This window comes from Bufo bufo, chromosome 7 (genome assembly GCF_905171765.1).
Source record: "Bufo bufo chromosome 7, aBufBuf1.1, whole genome shotgun sequence".
Lineage (NCBI taxonomy): Eukaryota > Metazoa > Chordata > Amphibia > Anura > Bufonidae > Bufo > Bufo bufo.
This window is the reverse complement of record NC_053395.1, coordinates 94,345,811-94,372,938: the sequence shown is the minus strand read 5'-3', so window position 1 is coordinate 94,372,938 and position 27,128 is coordinate 94,345,811. Positions and strand designations below refer to the sequence as shown.

At 44.4% G+C, this 27,128-nt stretch overlaps 1 protein-coding gene across 1 annotated transcript in view; it reads right to left on the bottom strand.

Annotated features, from left to right (window-relative positions):
* The window catches only part of RFTN2 (raftlin family member 2), a 262,138-nt gene that overhangs the window by 145,406 nt on the left and 89,604 nt on the right, over positions 1–27,128 (bottom strand). Inside the window, exon 3 of the mRNA XM_040440557.1 lies at positions 25,834–25,945. Within this exon, the coding sequence (XP_040296491.1) occupies positions 25,834–25,945 (112 nt within the window). The remainder of the gene's footprint in view (positions 1–25,833; positions 25,946–27,128) is intronic.

Sequence of the window (27,128 nt, the reverse complement as noted above, 5' to 3'; positions counted from 1 at the left end):
CACTACGCCCATCAGCGAATACCTTGGGATGTCTTCTTTCCAAAATGGGGTCACTTGTGGGGTAGTTATACTGCCCTGGCATTCTAGGGGCCCTAATGTGTGGTAAGTAGTTTGAAATCAAAATCTGTAAAAAATGGCCGGTGAAATCCGAAAGGTGCTCTTTGGAATGTGGGCGCCTTTGCCCACCTAGGCTGCAAAAAAGTGTCACACATGTGGTATCACCGTACTCAGGAGAAGTTGGGGAATGTGTTTTGGGGTGTCATTTTACATATACCCATGCTGGGTGAGAGAAATATCTCGGTCAAATGCCAACTTTGTATAAAAAATGGGAAAAGTTGTCTTTTGCCGAGATATTTCTCTCACCCAGCATGGGTATATGTAAAATGACACCCCAAAACACATTGCCCAACTTCTCCTGAGTACGGAGATACCACATGTGTGACACTTTTTGCAGCCTAGGTGGGCAAAGGGGCCCACATTCCAAAGAGCACCTTTCGGATTTCACTGGCCATTTTTTACAGATTTTGATTTCAAACTACTTACCACACATTAGGGCCCCTAGAATGCCAGGGCAGTATAACTACCCCACAAGTGACCCCATTTTGGAAAGAAGACACCCCAAGGTATTCCGTGAGGGGCATGGCGAGTTCCTAGAATTTATTTTTTTTTGTCACAAGTTAGCGGAAAATGATGATTTTTTTTTTTTTTTTTTTCTTACAAAGTCTCAAATTCCACTAACTTGTGACAAAAAATAAAAACTTCCATGAACTCACTATGACCATCAGCGAATACCTTGGGATGTCTTCTTTCCATAAAAAAATGGGAAAAGTTGTCTTTTGCCGAGATATTTCTCTCACCCAGCATGGGTATATGTAAAATGACACCCCAAAACACATTGCTCAACTTCTCCTGAGTACGGAGATACCACATGTGTGACACTTTTTTGCAGCCTAGGTGGGCAAAGGGGCCCACATTCCAAAGAGCACCTTTCGGATTTCCCCGAAGGGGGTATTCCGTGAGGGGCATGGTGAGTTCCTAGAATTTTTTATTTTTTGTTACAAGTTAGCGGAAAATGATGATTTATTTTTTTTTCTTACAAAGTCTCATATTCCACTAACTTGTGACAAAAAATAAAAACTTCCATGAACTCACTACGCCCATCAGCGAATACCTTGGGATGTCTTCTTTCCAAAATGGGGTCACTTGTGGGGTAGTTATACTGCCCTGGCATTCTAGGGGCCCTAATGTGTGGTAAGTAGTTTGAAATCAAAATCTGTAAAAAATGGCCGGTGAAATCCGAAAGGTGCTCTTTGGAATGTGGGCGCCTTTGCCCACCTAGGCTGCAAAAAAGTGTCACACATGTGGTATCACCGTACTCAGGAGAAGTTGGGGAATGTGTTTTGGGGTGTCATTTTACATATACCCATGCTGGGTGAGAGAAATATCTCGGTCAAATGCCAACTTTGTATAAAAAATGGGAAAAGTTGTCTTTTGCCGAGATATTTCTCTCACCCAGCATGGGTATATGTAAAATGACACCCCAAAACACATTGCCCAACTTCTCCTGAGTACGGAGATACCACATGTGTGACACTTTTTGCAGCCTAGGTGGGCAAAGGGGCCCACATTCCAAAGAGCACCTTTCGGATTTCACCGGCCATTTTTTACAGATTTTGATTTCAAACTACTTACCACACATTAGGGCCCCTAGAATGCCAGGGCAGTATAACTACCCCACAAGTGACCCCATTTTGGAAAGAAGACACCCCAAGGTATTCCGTGAGGGGCATGGCGAGTTCCTAGAATTTATTTTTTTTTGTCACAAGTTAGCGGAAAATGATGATTTTTTATTTTATTTTTTTCTTACAAAGTCTCAAATTCCACTAACTTGTGACAAAAAATAAAAACTTCCATGAACTCACTATGACCATCAGCGAATACCTTGGGATGTCTTCTTTCCATAAAAAAATGGGAAAAGTTGTCTTTTGCCGAGATATTTCTCTCACCCAGCATGGGTATATGTAAAATGACACCCCAAAACACATTGCCCAACTTCTCCTGAGTACGGAGATACCACATGTGTGACACTTTTTTGCAGCCTAGGTGGGCAAAGGGGCCCACATTCCAAAGAGCACCTTTCGGATTTCCCCGAAGGGGGTATTCCGTGAGGGGCATGGTGAGTTCCTAGAATTTTTTATTTTTTGTCACAAGTTAGCGGAAAATGATGATTTTTTTTTTTTTCTTACAAAGTCTCATATTCCACTAACTTGTGACAAAAAATAAAAACTTCCATGAACTCACTATGCCCATCAGCGAATACCTTGGGATGTCTTCTTTCCAAAATGGGGTCACTTGTGGGGTAGTTATACTGCCCTGGCATTCTAGGGGCCCTAATGTGTGGTAAGTAGTTTGAAATCAAAATCTGTAAAAAATGGCCAGTGAAATCCGAAAGGTGCTCTTTGGAATGTGGGTGCCTTTGCCCACCTAGGCTGCAAAAAAGTGTCACACATGTGGTATCTCCGTACTCAGGAGAAGTTGGGGAATGTGTTTTGGGGTGTCTATTTACATATACCCATGCTGGGTGAGAGAAATATCTCGGTCAAATGGCAATTTTGTATAGAAAAATGGGAAAAGTTGTCTTTTGCCGAGATATTTCTCTCACCCAGCATGGGTATATGTGAAATGACACCCCAAAACAGATTGCCCAACTTCTCCTGAGTACGGAGATACCACATGTGTGACACTTTTTTGCAGCCTAGGTGGGCAAAGGGGCCCACATTCCAAAGAGCACCTTTCGGATTTCACCGGCCATTTTTTACAGAATTTGATTTCAAACTCCTTACCACACATTTGGGCCCCTAGAATGCCAGGGCAGTATACCTACCCCACAAGTGACCCCATTTTGGAAAGAAGACACCCCAAGGTATTTCGTGATGGGCATAGTGAGTTCATAGAAGTTTTTATTTTTTGTCACAAGTTAGTGGAATATGAGACTTTGTAAGAAATTTTTTATTTTTTTTAAATCATCATTTTCCGCTAACTTGTGACAAAAAATAAAAAGTTCTATGAACTCACTATGCCCATCAGCGAATACCTTAGGGTGTCTACTTTCCGAAATGGGGTCATTTATGGGGTTTTTCTACTGTCTGGCCATTGTAGAACCTAAGGAAACATGACAGGTGCTCAGAAAGTCAGAGCTGCTTCAAAAAGCGGAAATTCACATTTTTGTACCATAGTTTGTAAACGCTCTAACTTTTACCCAAACCATTTTTTTTTTAATCAAAGACATGTACAACAATAAATTTAGAGAAAAATTTATATATGGATGTCGTTTTTTTTGCAAAATTTTACAACTGAAAGTGAAAAATGTCATTTTTTTGCAAAAAAAATTGTTACATTTCGATTAATAACAAAAAAGTAAAAATGTCAGCAGCAATGAAATACCACCAAATGAAAGCTCTATTAGTGAGAAGAAAAGGAGGTAAAATTCATTTGGGTGGTAAGTTGCATGACCGAGCAATAAACAGTGAATATAGTGTAAGTCAGAAGTGTAAAAAGTGGCCTGGTCATTAAGGGTGTTTAAGGTAGGGGGGCTGAAGTGGTTAAAGGGGTCATCTCATGATTATTGTAAAAAATGAAAACAGTCACATAGTACATGACAATCTCTTTCTAAGAAACTTAGAACCAGCCCTGAAGCGGCACATGGATCCAGAGATATATCCATTCATTGCTCTGCTAGATTATATCAAGCTAGCAGCTCAAGGAGAGTGTCTTTTCTGCTGTAGCTAAGGGGGCGTGTCTCAGCTCTCCCTATCACAACTCAGGAGGCAGTAGAAGGATGAAACTGAGCATGTGGGGTCTTCTCAGTGAGCAGGTCAAAGAAATAAGAATAAAAACAGCAGATGGCGCTATACAGATAAATTGTATTCAATAACTCAGTAGCTATGGTAAATGTTTAATTACGTGCAATTACAAAAGAATTCAGATCCAGGCGTTGCTTTTAAAACTGCAAAATATTTTTCTTGGGACAACCCCTTTAATAGATAAGCAATTCTATTACTCCTTGCTTCTTAAATTGGGGTGAATAAACTAATTTAACTGTTATTGGGTTGTCCCCCTTCTTAAAAAGATAAGCAGATCTATTACGCCTTGATTCTCAAATTGGGGTGAATAAGTATTGTAATTTACCTGTTATTGTGGTTTACACCTTGTTTAATAGATATGTAATTCCATTAGGCCATGATTTTCAAATTGGGGTGATTAAGCTGTGTAATTTAACTGTTATTGTAGTGCCCACCTTGTTAAATAGATAAAGGCTTTGATTCCCAAATTGGGGTCAATAGGCTGTCTATTTTTACTGTTATTGGGGTGCCCACCTTGTTTCTTAGATAATCCCCGGGTGAAGAGGATGCTTCATCATCATCATCAGGTGGTGAGGGTGGCATTTTAGCAGGATGCAAGAGTGTCTGTGAGCTAGGAGGGTGGCAGAAGTGTGAGATCTAGAGCCAAACGTGCCCGGGGTAAACCATCTGCTACTCAGGAGCCTACTTGTCCGGAAACAACTAATGGTGCATTGTTTCAAAGAGGCAGCGGCAGGCAGTCAGCAGTCGTGGGGGTAAAATGCCATACTCGCCAGTGAGGGAATTTTTCATCAAGTCGTGTGAGGACGTTAACGTGACCGTATGTAGGATCTGTGGGCAGAAAGTGAAGCGCGGCCTGGGTGCCAATGTTGGCACCACGGCCCTGCATTAACACATGGAGCATCACCATAAAGTGGCTTATGTTGAGCAGAAGGTGGGCCATTCCTTGAGCCTGTCTGTGTCTGGTACAGTTCATGGCAGCGTCAATATGTGGAGCTGTAACTATAGTCAAAGAAAATATACACTCACCTAAAGAATTATTAGGAACACCTGTTCTAATGCAATTATCTAGTCAACCAATCACATGGCAGTTGCTTCAATGCATTTAGGAGTGTGGTCCTGGTCAAGACAATCTCCTGAACTCCAAACTGAATGTCAGAATGGGAAAGAAAGGTGATTTAAGCAATTTTGAGCGTGGCATGGTTGTTGGTGCCAGACGGGCCGGTCTGAGTATTTCACAATCTGCTCAGTTACTGGGATTTTCACGCACAACCATTTCTAGGATTTACAAAGAATGGTGTGAAAAGGGAAAAACATCCAGTATCCGGCAGTACTGTGGGCAAAAATGCCTTGTGGATGCTAGAGGTCAGAGGAGAATGGACCGACTGATTCAAGCTGATAGAAGAGCAATGTTGACTGAAATAACCACTCGTTACAACCGAGGTATGCAGCAAAGCATTTGTGAAGCCACAACACGCACAACCTTGAGGCGGATGGGCTACAACAGCAGAAGACCCCACCGGGTACCACTCATCTCCACTACAAATAGGAAAAAGAGGCTACAATTTGCACGAGCTCACCAAAATTGGACTGTTGAAGACTGGAAAAATGTTGCCTGGTCTGATGAGTCTCGATTTCTGTTGAGACATTCAAATGATAGAGTCCGAATTTGGCGTAAACAGAATGAGAACATGTATCCATCCTCTGATGGCTACTTCTAGCAGGATAATGCACCATGTCACAAAGCTCGAATCATTTCAAATTGGTTTCTTGAACATGACAATGAGTTCACTGTACTAAAATGGCCCCCACAGTCAACAGATCTCAACCCAATAGAGCATCTTTGGGATGTGGTGGAACGGGAGCTTCGTGCCCTGGATGTGCATCCCTCAAATCTCCATCAACTGCAAGATGCTATCCTATCAATATGGGCCAACATTTCTAAAGAATGCTATCAGCACCTTGTTGAATCAATGCCACGTAGAATTAAGGCAGTTCTGAAGGCAAAAGGGGGTCCAACACCGTGTTAGTATGGTATTCCTATTAATTCTTTAGGTGAGTGTATGTCCTTTATGGCCCACTGGGTAAATGTAGTTCCTGCCCAGGATCACAAGCAACTTGGCCAGGTGATGGCAATGCCGCCTCCGCGTTCTGATGCTGTGATTCCAGCACTGATGTCCTCTGCCTCCTCATCCACTACCTTGTCCTCAGCCTCCACTGTAGGCACACTTCTAAGTGGTCCCCCAGCATACCACTTATGCAGAGCACGGCAGTGTCAAGCTGTTCTGCACCTGGCCAGCCTGGGCGAACAGAGTCACATCGGGGGTGAACTGCTCTGCGTCATCAACCAATAAATATAATGCTGGCTGTCTCCTTGCCAACTGAAGCTTGGAACTATGGTCACCAATAATGGTGATTCCATGTCATTCCACCCCTTCGTGTCCTGGAGCAGATGCTGATAAATCTGGCTGGCCAGGGGACAGAAGACGTGGCTCCTACATCTCATGGCCACCTGAGTCCTGTGGGGGCTGAACTGGCAGAGGAGGAGGACAAGGAGAAGATGGACATTAATGCCCAGGAAATGTATACAGAGCTAAGTGGTTTATCTGCACAAGTGACAGGAGAGGAGCAGGAGGAGCTGGACGGCGATGAGGAAGACCAGGCAGATTACCCCGACAGACCGTGGCAGTATGCAGTGGAGATGGAGGCTGGGAGTCCCTCCGAGTCCCTTGCGCAAATGGCGAGATGCATGCTGAGTTGCTTGCGGTGACAGCCGCATTATCATTATTCGGCAGAAGAATGACTACTGGCTCTCCACAATGTTTGCTACCAGGCCAAAATGGGGCCTTTTTTATACCTGTTGAGAGGGATGATAAACTTATATGTGCCATCCTCACGTAGGTCTGACCATGGGGACCCTCTGCTCTCACTCTCCACTGCCATGACGGCTGGAGGAAAATGGGGGGGGGGGAAGGAGCAGCACCAGCTCCGTCAGCAATAACATGAGTCTCTGATGAGCACGTTTCTTCACCCGCCTACTGAAGAAACGAGCCAGCAGCAGCATATGGAGCAGAACTTGAACCAGCAGGTGATGGCATACTTGGAGTGCACTCTGTCACCCCAGATCCAAGATCCCCTGGCCTACTGGGCAGCCAAACTTGAATTGCGGCCACAACTGACCGACTTTACCCTGGACAAGCTTTTCTGCCCATCCAATAGTGTGCCATCAGAGCGGATGTTTAGTGTGGCAGGGGGCATAGTTACCCCAAGAAGAACTCGCCTTTCAACAGAAAATGTTGAGAGATTAACCTTTATAAAGATGAATCAGGTGTGGATCAGCCAGACTTTGTGTAGTGTACGGGGACTGTAATACCCGTCACTACCAAAGGTCACTTGGTGTGCTGTCGTCCCTCCTTAATTATGGGGAAGTTGGTATATGTCAGTTTTATAAAATGTCATGTAATATATGTATTTTCCCTGTTACTGAAACTTGCATGTACAGGCCTGCTAGGGGTGTCATTCCTACTTCTAGTCCATAGAGGGAGCTAGGGAGCCCTAGTTTATATAAGGCCCAGTCAGGGAAGTAGAAGGCAGACGGAGTCTAGTGCCTGTAATCTACAGTTGGAGTTTAGACAATGTCTGAGACGAGTCCAGGCCTGAAGCCTGCTGTTCAGGAGAAGATTCCCTCCTGAATTCCCATATGCAGAAGCAGGAATATCTTAGACTAAGAGCCTGAGGAACCATTCAGAAGCTGAGAGAGACAGAGGCAAAGATCAGAAAAGCCAGAGGTACTGAGAGAAACAGAGGAGGTACTTATAAGAGCCATAATCAAGGATATAAAGCCAGAAATAGGTTAATGGGCCTTGGTGAAGAATTGCTATATTCCAGGATCAGACAGAATTAGAGTGCAAGCTCCTGTGCTGCAAGTCCTGTGTTCAACACTCTGTAATTACCCTGCTGTAACTGAATTGCCTGCATCGACCGAATTGCCAAATCGACTGTATGCTGAGGAACTGCATTTCCTTTATTGTCTCTGCTTGGAAACCCTACTAAAGTTGAAGTTTTGTTTCAATCCTACGTTTCCTCAATTTATTCCTGCATCCGCAAACGGCGTGCCACCGTTTACTTGGCACTGGCGTCACGAACTAATTCTATACCTGCCCTTCCAGAGAGTCAGCTGTACCAGGTTAGTGTATATTGCACTACTACACCCAGAAACACCTACTACACACAACTTGAGTACGCTGCACCTCTCTTTTGGCGTCACGAACAGGATACGCACGCTTTATAGTGCAAGAAGCGTGAACTTTGAGCCTTATACAGTTGCCTGTGACCAAAGTGACAATTTGCCTGTTTATTTAAAGTGGACTTTGTGGACTGAAAATCGTACCCAAAGTGTACCAAAAAACTCTAAAAAGCGCTGTGCAGTGTTGCACTATACAGAGGAAGAAAATCGCCGCATTGGAGTGTGGTTTTGTGGACTTTTTACAATCCTGCTTGCTGTCAGTGAACAGACAGCGTTTCTTGCTAAAGATGGCCGCTGGGCTTGCTGAATTTACTGCTGCGTCATCTTCATCCCGAAAAGGCGGGAAAAATTGGCGCCTTTCTGAGGAAAAAGCGGGAAGAAGGTCAAGGGCAGGCGCCACGGCTTATCTGGTCATTTGCATGTCTGCCAGAATGGACACCGCCTTTCATATACTGGAGTGCCTGGGGGGCGGCCTCCCAGAGCAATGGGAGGAGCTAGCTGCTGTAATTGACGCGACCCTATCGCTCTCCTCAGAAGGATCGAGCATGTTGGATAGTGAGCAGAGTGTTACTGCAGCGTCCGCACCTGTAATTGCAAAGATGTCGGATGTTGGTGTTGAGCCAGAGGAGGCTCCACCGGCCTACGCTCCGGGACCGGAGCAACCCGCCTGCCGCCCAAGGGAGAAAGAACCCGAGCCCTACTATGGCTCGTGGAGGGACTTTTTCCAGCCATCTTTCAAATGGTCCTCCCTGATGGCGGAGATCCGAGAGGCCGCTATCAAGCGAAATACAAAGACGAAAATCGTCTATGAGGAACTAACCAAGACAATACATGAGAAGCATACGCACACCCAACCCCGCCTGGAAAGGAGAAGGGGAGTGGTGCTTTCATTTGACAAATCCCGTGGCTACGGGTTTATTCAGGACTATCTAACTGGCAGAGACCTCTATGTTAATCGAAGGTCTGTCAAAAGAGACTACCTCCCTTCGTACCAGCACAGCCTCCGCGAGGGAGAGGAAGTGGAGTACACCCCTGCCGAGAGCCTGCGAGGCCCTTATGCGACTGCTGTGACCCGTCCCAAGCGAGGACCTGAGGGTTGGGAGGCAGAAGAAGGAGAAGACTACTCTGGCTGCGAGCGGGAACCTGAACGCTCTCCAGAGCCGGCCCATCACGCCTTTCAGGAGCGGAGCTCCTTCATTGGGCCGAATGTCTTCTGGCAGCCAACCGTGTTGGAGAAATGGGTGAGCCCCTATCCTTCCCCCGAGCTGCCTCGTCGGGAGAAGACAATATCAGAGCTGGAGCAGTTAAAAGGACTTAGTGCTACCTTTCAGAACATCCGGATGGGTCGGAGACCAGACGCATCGCCAGAACCTGCAGAGGCCGAGTCCGCGTCATCGGTGACTGTACCTGCGCCAGTGGAGGACAGCGACTCCGACACAGAAAGCATCGGTGAACAGATCGTCCGGCTGGAGGAGAAGTTGCGGGAGTTGCGCAAGACATACACCGCCAGGATCCAGACGCCGCCGAGGAAGGATGAGGTAAGGGTGCCTGTCACCACCCGCCGACCGCCCTCTGTTGCCGCCGCTCCGTCAGTGCCCCAGACCGGACCCGCGATTGCCGTAAACTGCTGCACCCAGAGCACCGGACCGCTTGCTGCGGCAGTGCCAAGCACGTCACACCCTGCAGTGACCATGCCAGGGCCGGCACGGTCCACCAGAGGGTTCACCCCTAGGCCTATGGGGCCAATACCTATTAGGGGCCCCTTTACCCTACAGCTGCCCCCTGACACTGTTATGTGGGCACATCCTCCTGTAGAGGAATACTACAGACGATACGTGCCAGCAGAGCCAAGTGGTTATGATGTGCCACTGTGAACCAGCCTGCTAGGCCTTTGATTTATTTCATCAGAAGTTTGATGTTAACCCTTCCAGGACAGGAGTCCTATGTTTCCTGGTCCTTTGTTGTGGCTGCCAGTTTGTCCACGGCTCAGTGGTAGGTGTTGACCACTGAAATTACAAAGTCAGCAAGGCCAGGCTTGTTTCCAGGATCTCCTGCCTGCTTTTGCTACCCCACGCCAAGTTGTGCCTGTTCCTTTGTTGCACCTTTTACCCTTCACCCCCTTTTCAGGTTGATCAGGGGTTTTACAGCACTTTTCTTGCTGTCATTTTATTGTGCAACCTGATACTAAGGAACCGTGCCCGGAGACAGACTCAAAAGAACCTGAGCCTCTGAGATTCTTACTCTTTTAAAAGTATTGTGCCCAGAGATGGACTCCACCGCATGAGAGCCTCTGTGATTGAAAAAAAAATAACCTGGGTACGGACTCATGTTTGTTATTTGAGCCTCCAAGAACTTTTATACCGTTTTCTACTGTTTTATCATGGACTATCCTGGTTATAATGTTACGCTGTGCCAGGTCAGCGCCCCCGTTCCATTCACTATCCTGAGGGAAGAGAACGACGCCCCTTGTCACTGCCCTGCACCTTTGCCAATTGGACCTGATGTGAATGTAAATGCAGATGAATTGCATATATGTATGCCTGCATGTCTCTTTTTCTATTTCAGGTAGAGATTCCAGTTGGGCAACCCATGATGGAGTACGAGGTCGTACTCAGCTTAAAGCAGTGGGGTATGTAGTGTACGGGGACTGTAATACCCGTCACTACCAAAGGTCACTTGGTGTGCTGTCGTCCCTCCTTAATTATGGGGAAGTTGGTATATGTCAGTTTTATAAAATGTCATGTAATATATGTATTTTCCCTGTTACTGAAACTTGCATGTACAGGCCTGCTAGGGGTGTCATTCCTACTTCTAGTCCATAGAGGGAGCTAGGGAGCCCTAGTTTATATAAGGCCCAGTCAGGGAAGTAGAAGGCAGACGGAGTCTAGTGCCTGTAATCTACAGTTGGAGTTTAGACAATGTCTGAGACGAGTCCAGGCCTGAAGCCTGCTGTTCAGGAGAAGATTCCCTCCTGAATTCCCATATGCAGAAGCAGGAATATCTTAGACTAAGAGCCTGAGGAACCATTCAGAAGCTGAGAGAGACAGAGGCAAAGATCAGAAAAGCCAGAGGTACTGAGAGAAACAGAGGAGGTACTTATAAGAGCCATAATCAAGGATATAAAGCCAGAAATAGGTTAATGGGCCTTGGTGAAGAATTGCTATATTCCAGGATCAGACAGAATTAGAGTGCAAGCTCCTGTGCTGCAAGTCCTGTGTTCAACACTCTGTAATTACCCTGCTGTAACTGAATTGCCTGCATCGACCAAATTGCCAAATCGACTGTATGCTGAGGAACTGCATTTCCTTTATTGTCTCTGCTTGGAAACCCTACTAAAGTTGAAGTTTTGTTTCAATCCTACGTTTCCTCAATTTATTCCTGCATCCGCAAACGGCGTGCCACCGTTTACTTGGCACTGGCGTCACGAACTAATTCTATACCTGCCCTTCCAGAGAGTCAGCTGTACCAGGTTAGTGTATATTGCACTACTACACCCAGAAACACCTACTACACACAACTTGAGTACGCTGCATTTGCACACATCGGTGCCTGAGGCATCAGACTAGATCATTCTGGCAGTAATGTTCTGACTGCAGTGTGCTGCCACAGCAGAACATTGTGAAATATGGCTCGTTGCTTCTGGCCATGTTCTTCTGGCCACTATTCTGATGCTGCCACACACCTGCTTCCTCTGCTGCCATCTTCTCCTACTGCTACTATCTTGTGCTGTTACTGCCACTGCTGTTGCCCCCAACCTCCCCACTCTGTGACTGGGCTACTGTGTTGACTCCTCATGCTGTTGCCACCCTCACCAGTCTGTTTCGTGGACATTAGTGCCCCTGTTTGGCCTTGTTGACATAACATTTATTTACCGTTCTCCTGAACAGTAAACTGAAAAATGAAAAACACAACGGATCCTGTCTTTTGTTCCTCTACAGCAGGGGTACTCAACTGGCGGACCGCGGTCCAAATACGGACCGCGGCCGCCAGTTGTCCGGACCCCGGCCATCCTTCAGAGCGCTCCTCCTCCGGCACACTGTACCGTGCAGGAGGAGGAGCTTACCGGCGCACTTCCTCCTGTCCCACTCCCAGAGCGCTGAGCGCAGTGAGACATGTAGTGCTCCTCCTCCTGCACACTCTGGTACGTGCAGGAGGCGGAGCTTACCGGCGCACTTCTTCCTCCTTCCCAGGGGCGCAGTGAGAGACGGCTCCCTCCACATGCAGGCACCAGCGCTTTCATCCGGCACCTGCCCGTGGAGGGAGCTTTCTCCCTCAGTGCGCTCACAGGTTCCTCCTCCCCTGCAGCAGCGGCAGCACGTAAGGGAGCTTCAAGCTCCAAAGGACACTTACGTGCTGCTGGAGAGGGGAGGGACATCACCACTGCCACCAATGAAATAAATGTCACATTTGGGAAGGAAGGGGGGCGTGGAGAGGGCTACAGAGAGGTGGGAACACGTCACTGACTGCAGGAAAGGACTCCAGTCAGTGTGGTGTTCCCATCTCTGCTGGGCCATCTTCTTTAGGTAACCTGATTAAATAAAGTGATAAAGCCCCATCAAACCATGATAGTTTTGTTCCGCATCCAATTCCCATTATTGGGGCATTGGATGCGGACCCCTTAGTTTCAATGGAGCGGAAAAAGATGCAGACAGCACACAGTGTGCTGTCTGCATCTCTTGTGGCCCCATTGTAATTAAGGGGTCCGCATCCAATCCCCCAATAATGCGAATTGGATGCGGAACAAAACTATCATATGTCTGTTCCGTGGCTTGGGTTGCCACCCGGCCAGTAGTTCACCAGCAAGGCTGGCATTTTAGTTCCCTTGCCGGTGCCAGAATTTTCCTGTAAGGACTGTTAGGCTCCTTTCACACTTGCGGCAGGACGGATCCGACAGGCTGTTCACCGTGTCAGATCCGTCCTGCCGCTATTTCGCCGGACTGCCACTCCCCATTGACTATAGCGGGAGTGGAGCTACGGCGCAGCATGGCAGTGCACGGTGTGAGGCCGCCAGACGAAAAAGTCGGACATGTAGTACTTTTAGTCTGGCGGCCTCTCACCGTGCTGCGCCGTAGCTCTGCCCCCATCCCCATTATAGTCGATGGGCACAGAGCAGCGGCACGGCGAAGTAGTGGCAAGATGGATCTGACAGGGTGAGCAGCCTGTCGGATCCGTCCTGCTGCAAGTGTGAAAGTACCCTTACTAATGAGCGCTTCCATCATGGAACGCCCATTAGTACAGCCTTTACCTCCACCGCTACTTGTGCTAGTAAAAAAAAAAAAAAAATTACGGTACCTCCACCTCCATTTGCTCACGCTGTGGAAAACACTCCCTGCTGACTAGAAGCTCAGGACAGGACCTACAAGATGTCATCACGTTGGAGCACCGGTCCTGAGCTTGCAGTCAGCAGCGAATGTTCACCGCAGCCAGGTGAATGCTAATTTTATTTTTTATTTTTTGCAAAAGCAAAGAAGGGGGGCACTAATGGGGGCATTACTCTTACTGGGGGCACTAATGGGGACATTATTCTTACTGGGGGCATTATTCTTACTGGGGCACTAATGTGGCCATTACTAATTCTGGGACTTACCCGAGGCGCTCCACTATAACGTCAGAGCGCCCCACGCGCATGGATCACATGATCGCATGGATCACATGATCCGTGCGACGTAGGGGCGTTGTGACGTCATTGTGGAGCACCCCGGGAGGGGCACGGACGGTAAGTATCTTCTCCCCCGGCTCCCCACTACTTTACCATGGCAGCCGGGACTTTAGTAGCGTCCTGGCTGCCATGGTAACACTGAAAGCATTTTTAAGACTGATCAGTCTTCAAATGCTTTCAGGTGTGTGGCGTTGTGACGGATCCGGCGGGCATTTCCAGTGACGGAAGTGCACGCCGGATCCTCACAACGCCAATGTGAAAGAGGCCTTAGGGTACTTTCACACTGGCGTTTTTCCTTTCCGGTGTAGAGATCTGTCCTCGGGTCTCTATGCCGGAAAGAAACTGATCAGGATTATCCCAATGCATTCTGAATGGAGAGAAATCCATTCAGGATGCATCAGGATGTCTTCAGTTCAGTCTTTTTGACATTTCAGGACGGAGATAATACCGCAGCATGGTGTGGTTTTATCTCCGTCCTGAAATGCCGGAACACATGACTGAACACCGGATCCGGCATTAAGAAAAGACTGAAGGACGGATCCGTCCATCCGGTCTGCGCATGCACAGACCTTTAAAACTGTGAAAAAAAATACAAGACGGATCCGTCTCTCCGCACGGCAAACGGCGAGACGGATCCGCACTTGCAATGCATTTGTAGATGGATCCGCAAGCCGGATCAGTCTACAAATGCTTTCAGTTGTCATGCGGTGTGACGGATCCAGCGGGATGGAACAGCCTGCCGGATCCTCACAACGCAAGTGTGAAAGCACCCTAAGTGCGTTTTTTTTTTCCTCACAGATTTTCATACGTATAAGCCACAGCGTAATACAGTACCACCAGAGTGTAAATAAGATTACTCAAATTTCATTTACACTCTGCTTTAGGTGCAGAAATGGACCTAATCTGCACCATGTCGAACCACATACAAACTAAAACAAAAAATTCCCCAAAACTGTAATAAACATCCTCCCCATTCACACAAGACTACATAAATATCAAAATGACCAACACAGAATAGGGAACCTATTTTAATTATGTATTATAGGGCACCTACACAAGTGTCAGATTTTGTGGCAGAAAATTCCGTGACTGAAAACCAGTTCCACCTGAAGTCATGGAAAAATCCATGTGCTTGCCGCCCCATTGAAATGAATAGAACTGATTTTCAGTCGCAAAATTTTCTGCCACAAAATCTGGCGAGTTAAAGCACTGTTAGTGTCAATTTGCAAGCTAAGGGTATTTTCACACCTTCGGCATGGCTATCCGCCGGATCCGCCATGCCGCAATTACCCGTGCACTGCTGTGCTGCCGCTCCGTCCCCATTGACTATAATGGGGGCGGGGGCGGAGCTATGGCGCAGAATGGCAGTGATCGCCACACTAAAAAGTTGGACATGCAGGACTTTTAGACCAGCAATCTCTGGCCGTGCTGTGCCGTCAATGGGGACGGAGCGGCAGCACACGGGCACTTGCGGCATGGTGGATCCGGCGGGCTGTTCACCTGCCAGAACAGCCTGCCGGATAGCCATGCCACAGGTGTGAAAATACTCTAAAAGACATTAAAAATTCTTTGGTCTTCCCCCCTGCAGGAAAAAAAAAAAACTGTGATAAAACTTAATAACAAAGAAAGTGTCACAGAAAATTGAGTCATGTAAAAATAAAAAAAACTCTAAAATTATTTTGGCATCCCAAAAAATAAAAGTGGCCCATTACACCACCAAATCGCTAAATCACAAAAAAGTGTCTGGCCATTAAATGGGCTGTTCAGTTTGAATAAGAAACCAGACAACACTTAGGAATAGGATGCAATAAAGAACAGAGCAGTACCTACCTAGAAAATCCAGCACTGCTGTTCTGGTTCTCCCTACTAGGCTCTGTTTACTTGGGTGCAACAGCAACTTCACAAGTGACCGCTGCAGCCAAGAGGCCAGCTTGGCTGCAGTGATCACATGTTATGGACATGACATCACCATCGCAGCTGAGAAAACAGAACCCAGATTGGAAAACTTGAGCGGCAGTTCTAGAGTTGCAGGGTAAGTACCATTCTATTCTTTATTCAGGCTAATCTTCAGTGTTGTCCGGATACTTTCTGAAACTGGACAACCTTTTTTTATTTGGTTCATTGGAGATGTTTAAAATGCAGTATGCTCCAAGTCATACTTTTTGACATTTTTTACATATCCGTTGTAATAGAAATGTAAGAACATATAAAAAAAAAAAAAATTTGAAATCCATGGGATTCGCGAACCAAAAATAAAAACCACTAGAAGCAAGTGTGTATTTTTAATGGAGACCTTAGTGTACTATTATCTCATTCTGTTGCAATATTTAAAGATCATCAAAATTTTATTTTTAGGTCATATCATCCAGCCCTAGGCTTATGAGGGAGAGAATGTAGCCTAAGATAGAACACCAACGCTCAGACAGAAGGAGCAGGAAAGTTTCAGAGTAGCACAGTGCTTCCAGAGGGAGCAGAAGAGTATCAGAGTGCTGCCAGAGCGAGCATCAGAGTGCTGCTAGGGGGAGTATCAAAGTGCTGCCAGAGCGAGCATCAGAGTGCTGCTAGGGGGAGTATCAAAGTGCTGCCAGAGCGAGCATCAGAGTGCTGCTAGGGGGAGTATCAAAGTGCTGCCAGAGCGAGCATCAGAGTGCTGCTAGGGGGAGTATCAAAGTGCTGCCAGGGGGAGCAACAGAGACAAGACAGCTCAGGAAACAACTTGAAAATCTAGCAGCAGGTCTGTAGGAGACAACAATTGTTGCCTATTTGAGCCAAGCATTGCCCTACCAGTCAAGCCACACTCTGGCTGAGGAGACTGGTATCCTCCAGCCATACATCACTGCCCCAGGCAAGATAGACACCACGTTTGTCCACTGTTACAAACACAATATAATAAGCCATGGCTAGCACATCAAAAAAAAGAAAAGTAGACTCAGAAAATCGAGATTTCAAAGATGAATGGACTGCGAAATATTGTTTCATTCTTATGAATGTTGCCAACCCAAAGCCAATGTGTTTAATATGCAACGAAACAGTGGCCCTTATAAAAAGTAGTAATGTAAAACGACATTATGAAACAAAACATAAAAGTTTTGAACAGAATTATCCACAAAATTCTGAGATACGAAAAAAAAAAATTGCTTCGTTAACTGCATCATATCAAGCGTCTTGTTAGTTCAATGTCCCAGCAGGACAAAAACAACTGAATCATCACTGAGGGTTGCTTGGATTTTAGGAAGACACAAAAAACCATTTTCAGATGCAGAGATTGTTAAAGAATGTATGGTTGAAGTTGTAGACGCCATGTTTGAAGGTAAACAGAAAGGAGAATTTCAAGGAAAAATCAAACAAATTCCCTTGTCTGATTCCACGGCAGCACGCCGAACTGAAATAATTTCAGAAGATCTGCTCTCCCAGCTTGAGGTGAAAATGAAAAAGGCAGATTGCATTTCATTAGCTGTGGATGAATCGTGTGATGCCACTGATAATGCCCAGCTCATGGTATTTGTTAGATTTTATGACGACACACAAAAAGATTTTTGTGAAGATCTACTTGGCATGACTGCCCTCCATGCTCACACAAGAGGTGAAGATCTTTATGGAGCAATTACAGAAATGCTGAAGAAAAGGGACATTAACTTGAATTCAGTTATTTCAGTTGTAACGGATGGAGCTCCTGCTATGGTAGGAAAAGAGAAAGGGTCGGTGCCACGCTTGAAAGTGCTCAATCCTAGTTTAATTTCTTACCATTGTATAATACACCAGTCTATCTTGTGTGCTAACCTTGGATAAAAATATGCAAATGTCATGGAAAATGTTATGAAGCTGATTGATTTTCTCCGGGCCTATTCAGCACTTCAACATCGTCTGCTGAAAGACTTTTTAACTGATGTCAATGCTGCCTTCAGTGATCTACTTGTCCACAACAATGTAAGGTGGCTTAGTAAGGGCAGAGTTTTAGAACGCTTTTGGAGTATTCGGAAAGAGCTGGAAAAGTTTTTAGTTGAACAGAAGACAGAAAAAGCAAAAGCATTTTTGACATTTATGAATAACAAAGACAAAATGAAAATCGTTGCTTTCCTGGCAGATATTACAAGTCATTTAAATGCTTTAAATATAAAACTACAAGGCAAAAATCAAACTATTTTTGACCTAGTGGAAGCAGTGAGGGCTTTTCAGAAGAAATTAGAAGTTTTTCAGAGTGATCTAAAAGAGAACTTGCTTCATTTTCCAAAGCTTGATGAATATAGCCAACAAGAAAATACCAAAGAAAGTGTATTCTCCAACCATGGGGACTTCATGCAAGGCCTAATTGACAATTTTAAAAGTCGCTTCCAAGACTTCACAATTGGACAAGAAGTTTTGCTATGTATTAAAAATCCATATCTGGTAAAAAAACATTGGGCGTTTTGCTACTGAGGCCCATCATGCTTTTACCTGGGCAAATTCTGCTACCCTACAGATGGAGCTAATTGATCTGCAAGAAGATGCTGTTTTAAAAGTTCAGTTGAATGATTGTGACTCCGTTTTCTTCTGGACAAAACTGGTTATTCCAGCTAAATATCCACTTATACAAAAAATAGCAATCCATGTCCTTAATATGTTTGGTTCTACATACACTTGTGAATCTGCATTCTCCACTATGAATCTGGTGAAGAACAGATACCGCACTCAGATCACAGATGAGCATTTGCACCAGTGTGTTCGAATGGCAGTCATCCCCTTTGTACCGAATTTCAAAAGGCTAGTGAAAGAGAAAAAATGCCAATTTTCACACTAAAAACAATTATAAATCTGAATGTAAATAGTTCTACAAAGTTTGCAAGACATTAAAAAGATGGCATCTTTACTGTTGGCGTTCAGCTCGGACCTTCACCTGACTGCAGACCCAGGTATGTGGACCTTTAATAAAACTAGTTGAGTACCCCTGCTCTACAGTATAAGGCCTCTATCACATGGTCAGTATTTTGCATCAGGATTTGATTATGATTTGGAAGCCAAAAGCAGGAGTGGGTCCAAAACACAGAGGACATGCACATTTTTCCTTTACATGTCATCTGTTTTGGACTCACTTCTGTTTTTGCCTTATCAATACTGATCAAATACTGATCATGTGAATGCGGATATTCAAAAGACAGGATACATTTTTTTTGGGTTGTTCTTCTGACGGATTAGAAGAAGGGAAAAACATTGACCTGTAAGACCAGGCTTACACTTTGGTTATTTGCTGAGTTAATTCCAGCAGTTATTGTATGGTGAGCCAAAATCATGAGCCAATCCTACTTTCAGATAAGGTATCAAGAAAAGATCTGCACCTCTTCTGTGTTTTGAACCTGTAACTGACCAAATAAGTGAATTGTGAACTGAGTCGAATAGTGACGCATGCTGATACACACATCCGTGTACTGTATATCACCTGCCTGTCATACTGACTCAGAGTAATGCATCATTCACACGTCAGTGTTTGGTCAGTGTTTCCATCAGTGATTGTGAGCCAAAATCAGGAGTGGAGCCTCCACAGACATAAGGTATAAAGGAAAGCTCTGCACCTGTTCTGTGTTTAGAGCCGCACCTGGTTTTGGATCAAAATCACTGATGGAAATCACTGGCCAAAACACTGAGGTGTTAATGAGGCATAACTGTTTTACTACTAGAAAAGACTAGCTATGCATGTCTCTGCAATGCACAGTGATGTACACCGAGATACACTCTTCCTGCAGGACCGGACATAGCTGATTTAACACTCTTCGTGACTAATTAATTCGGAACTAAGCAAATTTTTGGAAAAAATTCGGCAAAGCGTCCAAACCAAATTTTTGAAAACCGCTCATCTCTAAATTATAACAGATGTAGTGTATACAGATATATAGTATATTTAGCAGTGTACTAATACAGTATGTGAGGTACAAGGTATAATAGATGCAGTGTGTACAGATGTATAGTATATACAGCAGTGTACCTGATATGTGAGGTAGAGCAGGGCCGGGGCAAGGAATTTTGGTGCCCTACACAGATGAGGCAAATGGCACCCCCCCCCAACAAAAATGGTAGCCCACCTCATCCTAATAAGACACCTCAGCTGCTGAAGAACCTCATAATACACACCTCAGATGCTGCAGAGCATCATAATGCACACCTCAGCTTCTGCAGAGCATCATAATACACACCTCAGCTGCTGCAGAACCTCATAATACACACCTCAGCTGTTGTAGAACATCTTATTACACACCTCAGCCGCTGCAGAACATCTTAATACACACGTCAGCGCTGCAGAACATCTTAATACACACCTCAGCTGCTGCAGAACATAATAATACACACATCACCTGCTGTAGAACCTTATAATAGACACCTTAGCTGCTGCAGAACAACATATTACACACCTCAACTACTTCAGAACCTCATAATACACACCTCAGCTGCTGCAGAACATCATACCACACATCTCAAGTGCTTCAGAACATCATAATACACATCTGACCTGCCATGAGGTGAGCACTGCTAGTTAAGTTTGCACAGCAACGAATAAAGAAAAGATGAATAGCGGCACTCACCATCAAGTAGTATTTGCAGCTTTATTCTGGTTAAAAACTGGAAAGTGTGGGCACCGCACAAATGAATCAGGCAACAGCCGTTTTGCGCTACCTGTGCTTTGTCAAGCCTTCCATGACGTGGTCGGGGGGGCGTGCACAATTTATAACACTCCCACTGATGCGTCATGCTAAATAGTTAAGATGATTATTCACAGTCAATACATAATACACACATCAAAACAAAATAAAACCATGTGAAAAAACCCCATCATATGAAAACAATTCAAACAAAAATTGCCAGGTCATTCTTGTCATTCAGTCCTAGAGAACCCATCGCATTAGTTTTAATAATCCATGCAGCCTCCCTCTGTAACAAAATCAGTTTTCTATCTCCTCCTCGTTCTGGCATCTGCACCATTTCCAATCCTGCACACTTCAAAACATTCCTTCATGTTCTGCATGTATATGTTCCTTCATGCTTCCTCCATGTTCTGCATGTATATGTTCGATTAATCTGGTGGCTCCAATTGTGGTTTCTATCAACTTCCTATGTTCCCTGAATCTAACATAAAGAGGTCTGAAGGTTTTACCTATGTAAAACCTCCTGCATGGACTAAGGAGGACATACACTATGAATTGTGTTTTACAGTAAATAAAATAGTTAACTACATGTTCCACTCCTCCTATTCAGAGGTGCCCGCACTTTCCAGTTTTTAACCAGAATAAAGCTGCAAATATTACTTAATGGTGAGTGCTGCTATTCATCTTTTCTTTCACACTTAGCAGTGCCGACCCCCTTTTCTTGTATGGACATTAAGTTTACACAACATCTTCACCAGTAGAGCATTTCTTTCTAATGGAAACTCCATTTAATTTAATTTATCTATCTACAGTATCTATCTATATTGCTTTATCTATGTCATATCCATCTATCATAAGAGAGATAGACAGATAGACAAATAGATATTAGATAGATAGATAGATAGATAGATAGATAGATAGATAGACACAGATAGTACGAAAATATACTTAACAGTTGTTGATTGCTGGAGGGCCTCTCTTGTTGCTAGTTGCCTAGTCGGGAAGCAGGGCCCCCATTGCAGGAGGGCATTGGATAGGGAGGGGAAGGACAAACAGGAGGAGAAGAACAACATGAAAGTCAGGCAGTGATCCTCCTATTACCAGCCTGTGACCAGGGCCGGACTGGCCTGCCGGGATACCAGGAAATTTCCCGGTAGGCCGACAGGCCTGAGTGCCGCAAGGCCGCGGCCCTGGTGGCAAGTGGGGGCGGCCAGCGGCAGGGCACAGCAGCAGGAGATGAGCGCTTCCATTGTGGAAGCGCTCATCTCCATAGTCATCTGTATCGCCGTCCTCAGGACGGCGATACAGATGTCTATGCTGCGGCAGGGGAGGGAGAGGTGTGTCCCCTCCTGTTCTTCTGAGCAGTATACTTACCGTCCGTGCAGCTCCCGGGGCGCTTCAGAGTGACGTCAGGGCGCCCCACGCGCATGGATGACGTGATCGCATGGATCACGTCATACATGCGCATGGGACGCCCTGACGTCATTCTGGAGCGCCCCGGGAGCCGCACGGACGGTAAGTATACTGCTCCCCCGCTCCCCACTACTACTATGGCTGCCAGGACTTTAATAGGATCCATCTTCAAATGCTTTCAGTTCACTTGCGGTGTTACGGATCCGGCGGGCACCTCCGGCAAATGGAGTGCACGACGGATCCGGACAACGCAAGTGTGAAAGAGGCCTAATGCAGCAGAGGGATGTGAGAAGGGAGGATGCGCTCTCCACAGAGCTAGGGGGAGGGGCAGGGGAGACAGAACTGTTGCTGGTCTTGGGACTGAGGAAAAAGTACAAGGAAAGCTCAGCATGCAGGGAGCTGTCTTCTATGTGCTGCACTTACTATTCCGATTCAGGGGAGACAAACAGCACTGTTGAGCAGCATATACAGTGGATATAAAAAGTCTACACACCCCTGTTAAAATGTCGGGTTTCTGTGATGTAAAAAAAATTAGACAAAGATAAATAATTTCAGAACTTTTTCCACCTTTAATGTGACCTATAAACTGTACAATTTAATTGAAAAACAAACTGAAATCGTTTAGGTAGAGGGAAGAAAAAATATAAAAATAAAATAATATGGTTGCATAAGTGTGCACACCCTTAAACTAATACTTTGTTGAAGCACCTTTTGATTTTATTACAGCCCTCAGTCTTTTTGGGTATGAGTCTATTAGCATGGCACATATTGACTTGGCAAGATTTGCCCACTCTTCTTTGCAAAAATACTCCAAATCTGTCATATTGCAAGGGCATCTCCTGTGCACAGCCCTCTTCAGATCACCCCACAGATTTTCAATCTGATTCAAGTCTGGTCTCTGGCTGGGTCATTCCAAAACTTTAATCTTCTTCTGGTGAAGCCATTCCTTTGTTGATTTGGATGCATGCTTTGGGTCGTTGTCACGCTGAAAGATGAAGTTCCTCTTCATGTTCAGCTTTCTAGCAGAAGCCTGAAGGTTTTGTGTCAATATTGACTAGTATTTGGAACTGTTCATAATTCCCTCTAGCTTAACCAAGGCCCCAGTTCCAGCTGAAGAAAAACAGCCCCAAAGCATGATGCTGCCACCACCATGCTTCACTGTGGGAATGGTGTTCTTTTGGTGATGTGCAGTGTTGTTTTTGCGCCAAACATATCTTTTGGAATTATGGCCAAAAAGTTCAACCTTGGTTTCATCAGACCATAACACCTTTTCCCACATGCTTTTGGGAGACTTCAGATGTGTTTTTGCAAAATGTAGCCTGGCTTGGATGTTTTTCTTTGTAAGAAAAGCCTTTCGTCTTGCCACTCTACCCCATAGCCCAGACATATGAAGAATACGGGAGATTGTGGTCACATGTACCACACAGCCAGTACTTGCCAGATATTCCTGCAGCTACTTTAATGTTGCTGTAGGCCTCTTGGTGGCCTCCCAGACCAGTTTTCTTCTCGTCTTTTCATCAATTTTGGAGGGACGTAAAGTTCTTGGTAATGTCACTGTTGTGCCATATTTTCTCCACTTGATGAAGACTGTCTTCACTGTGTTCCATGGTATATCTAATGCCTTGGAAATTCTTTTGTACCCTTCTCCTGACTGATACCTTTTAACAATGAGATCCCTCTGATGTTTTGTAAGCTCTCTGTGGACCATGGCTTTTGCTGTGGGATGCGACTATGAAAATTTCAGGAAAGACCAACTAGAGCAGCGGAACTTTATTTGGAGTTAATCAGAGGCACTTTAAATGATGTAAAGTGTATGCTGCCTCCTATTTAACATGATTTTGAATGTGATTGCTTAATTCTGAACACAGCTACATCCCCAGTTATAAGTGTGCATACTTATGCAATCACATTATTTTAGTATTTTTTGTTTTCTTCCCTCCACCTAAAAGATTTCAGTTTGTTTTTGAGTGGTACAGTTTATAGGTCACATTAATTAGGTGGAAAAAGTTCTGAAATTATTTATCTTTGTCTCATTTTTTTTACATCACAGAAACCTGACATTTTAACAGGGGTGTGTAGACTTTTTATATCCACTGTATATACATAATTGTGTCTTAAACTGTGCCCCCTTGCCTGATGTGAGGTGGTGCCCTAGGCTTTTGCCTACCACTGCCTACCCTTCGTCCCGGCCAATGGTATGAGGTGTAATTTACACTCACATATTAGTAAACTGCTGTATATACCATATATCTGTGCACACTGCATCTATTATACCTCTTACCATCTGACCATTGGCAACATGTGAAATCACATCTCTTTTTACCCACTCCATTGAACCTTCTACCAGAAGTCTCTCTCCCTCCAACTCCAGCCACTCTTCTCCTATCCTGCAAGTCCCAAACAGAGATGAGACATTTAAATGGGGACAATGCTGCTGCCAATGGAAGGGGGGAGGTTGTCAGAGACAATAATACTGGGTATTTTGCACTTCATGGTGATATTTATTTGGCGCTGTTTGGGAACATATTTTGTGCTGCAATGTAGCATTTATATGGTGAAATTGGGGAGGTATTTTGCAATGCATGCTGGTATCAGATTTTGCTCTGAGGTATTTTGGGCTGCATGGTGGTATCAGATGCCGCAGTGGAGATATTTTGAACTTTATCATAGTACGTATGTATTGCTGTTGTGGAGGGTAAAATATGTTCCTGAACATGTTATATGTCTGTGTTCCGTTCTTGTATTGATGGTTTACATAGGGGCATGACCTAGTAAAGCAAAATTCACCTCTGCACTGGTGGAGTTTGTGTGCCAGGGTTGCTTAGTAATCCCAGTCCAGCCCTGATGGCACACTATATAACAGGCACAATTCATGGAGCAAGGGGAAGGGCCAGAAATGGGTAGTGGGAGGGGTTATGAATGGGGCATAGGGGCCCAATTTAGATTCTTTCTATGAGGCCCAATGATTTTTATGTACAGCCCTGGTACTGACCCTTGGCTTTGTTGGTATTTGCTCTCCACACGTTTGCTCTGCCTTCGAGGAATTACACTGCAGATGGACTCTGAGGACTCTCAGCAATGAAAACCAGATACCTCTATAGGAGTTGAATGGTGAAAAACAGATGTCCCTTAGATTCTACTAATCAGAGTGGCCAGCACCAAGTCTAATTGAAGAAGCAGATTTTATGACAGTTGACATGTAACTTTTACAAAGGGCAGAATGTAGTTTGGGCTATATAATTCAAACCGCATGCATCATCATTCATTGATGTCTCTCAGTAAGTCTAGTATGTAATGGATGTTGGCTGCATGATCGGCACCTGACCAATAAGGCCAGTGATTGCCTGGGCGGTCAAGTGAATGTTGGACATGATGTCACCACTTCTGGTCTGATGGGGACCAGACGGCAGCACTGAAATGAGGGACCTTTAGAGGGTGAGTTAAGCTTTTTGTTTGTTTTCTAAGCATGTCTGGATAATTTGAAACCATTTAATGAATGTTAAAAATGCCTTTAATTGGATCTGTGCTAATGGCAAATGCATTCACCTATAGTCCCTAAAGCTTACATGTAAACAAAGTAATACATAGAACAATTAAGTAATACATAGAACAATTAAACTTAAAAGGGGTTGTCTCACTTCAGCAAATGGCATTGATCATGTAAACAAAGTTAATACAAGGTACTTACTAATGTATTGTGATTGTCCATATTGCTTCCTTTGCTGTTAAGATAAAAAAATTTCCATCACATTATACACTGCTCGTTTCCATGGTTATAACCATCCTGCAATCCAGAAAATGCGTTGGCCTCTCTGGTGGCCAGGACCATGGAGGCGTATCGGCACACATGTGCAGCAGCTCCCAGCCCAGCCTTCTCATGTCTGCGCTGCATTGGTGGTCTGGATATGAGCAGTGTAAAATGTCAAGGAAAAATGAATCAAGCCAGAAAAGAATGCAATATGAATAATATACAATACATTAGTAAACTCCTTGTATTAACTTCATCTACTACAGTCCACAAGTATAAGCAAAAAGGAAGAATACTTTTTCTAGCAGAATTTTTATTCCTTCGTTTGTCAGAGCTTCGTATAGTGACATCCATTCCTCAATAACAAGACTGGCCTGTTTCTGTCCTGTGGATACTGCATGCTTTTGACTGAAAAAAAAAAAGAAAAATTGCATTGTTATTTATTTGTTTAAAGTGTAACTTTTTTTTTTATTTGCTAGTCTATTAGAGCTAGGCATGTATACCTGAGTTAGGCCTCATGCACACAACCGTATTTTGTTTCCGTGTCCGATCCGTTTTTTTTGCGGATAGGATGCGGACCCATTCATTTCAATGGGTCCGCAAAAAACGCGGACAGCACACCGTGTGCTGTCCGCATCAGTATGTCCATTCCGTTGCTCCGCCCAAAAAATAGTGCATGACCTATTTTTTTCTAGTTTGCGTTCAAGGATAGGCATTAGTCATCCGTTTTTTTTGCGGATCCGCAATTTGCGGACCGCAAAACACATACGGTCGTGTGCATGTAGCCTAAGTCTGTCAATGATTGCCAAAAGATCTGTAATTACCTTATAATAACAGATTTTATTATGTCCCCTGTCCATTTCCACTGGTCCCTTAACCCCTTCAAGCAAAAAACAGTTTGGACCAAATGCCGGAGCCCCATTTTTCAAATTTGACATGTCCCTTTATCTGGTAATAACTGTGGAAAGCTTTTATTTATCCAAGCGATTCTAAGATTGTTAGATTGTTTTCTCGTGACACATTGTACTTCATGTTAGTGGTGAATTTGAGTTGATATGTTAACCTTTATGTCTAAAAAAAAATCCCAAATTTGCAGAAAATGTGGAAAAATTTGCAATTTTCTAAATTAGAATTTCTAGATTTTAAGACAAATAGTGATTATTCGCAAAAAAGTTATTAATTAACATATGTCTAATTTATGTTGGCATAATTTTGTAAATTTAATTTAATTTTTTTAGGACGTTAAAAGGTTTAGAATTTTAGAAGCAATTTTTGCAATTTTAAAGAAAATTTTAAAAACTGTGTTTTTAAGGACCAATTCAGTTCTGAAGTGACTTTTAAGGGCTAACATAATAGAAACCACCCAAAAATGTTCACATTTTAGAAACTACACCCCTCAAACTATTTTTTCCTGCAGATTTTTCATTTAAATCAAATATTCCTGTAGCACAGCAAGGGTTAACAGCAAAATAAACCTCAATATTTATTACCCTGATTCTGCAGTTTTCATAAACATACCATATGTGGTTGTAAATCTCTTCATGAGCACACACGGCATGGCTCAGGAGGAAAGGAGCGCAATATTGTTTGT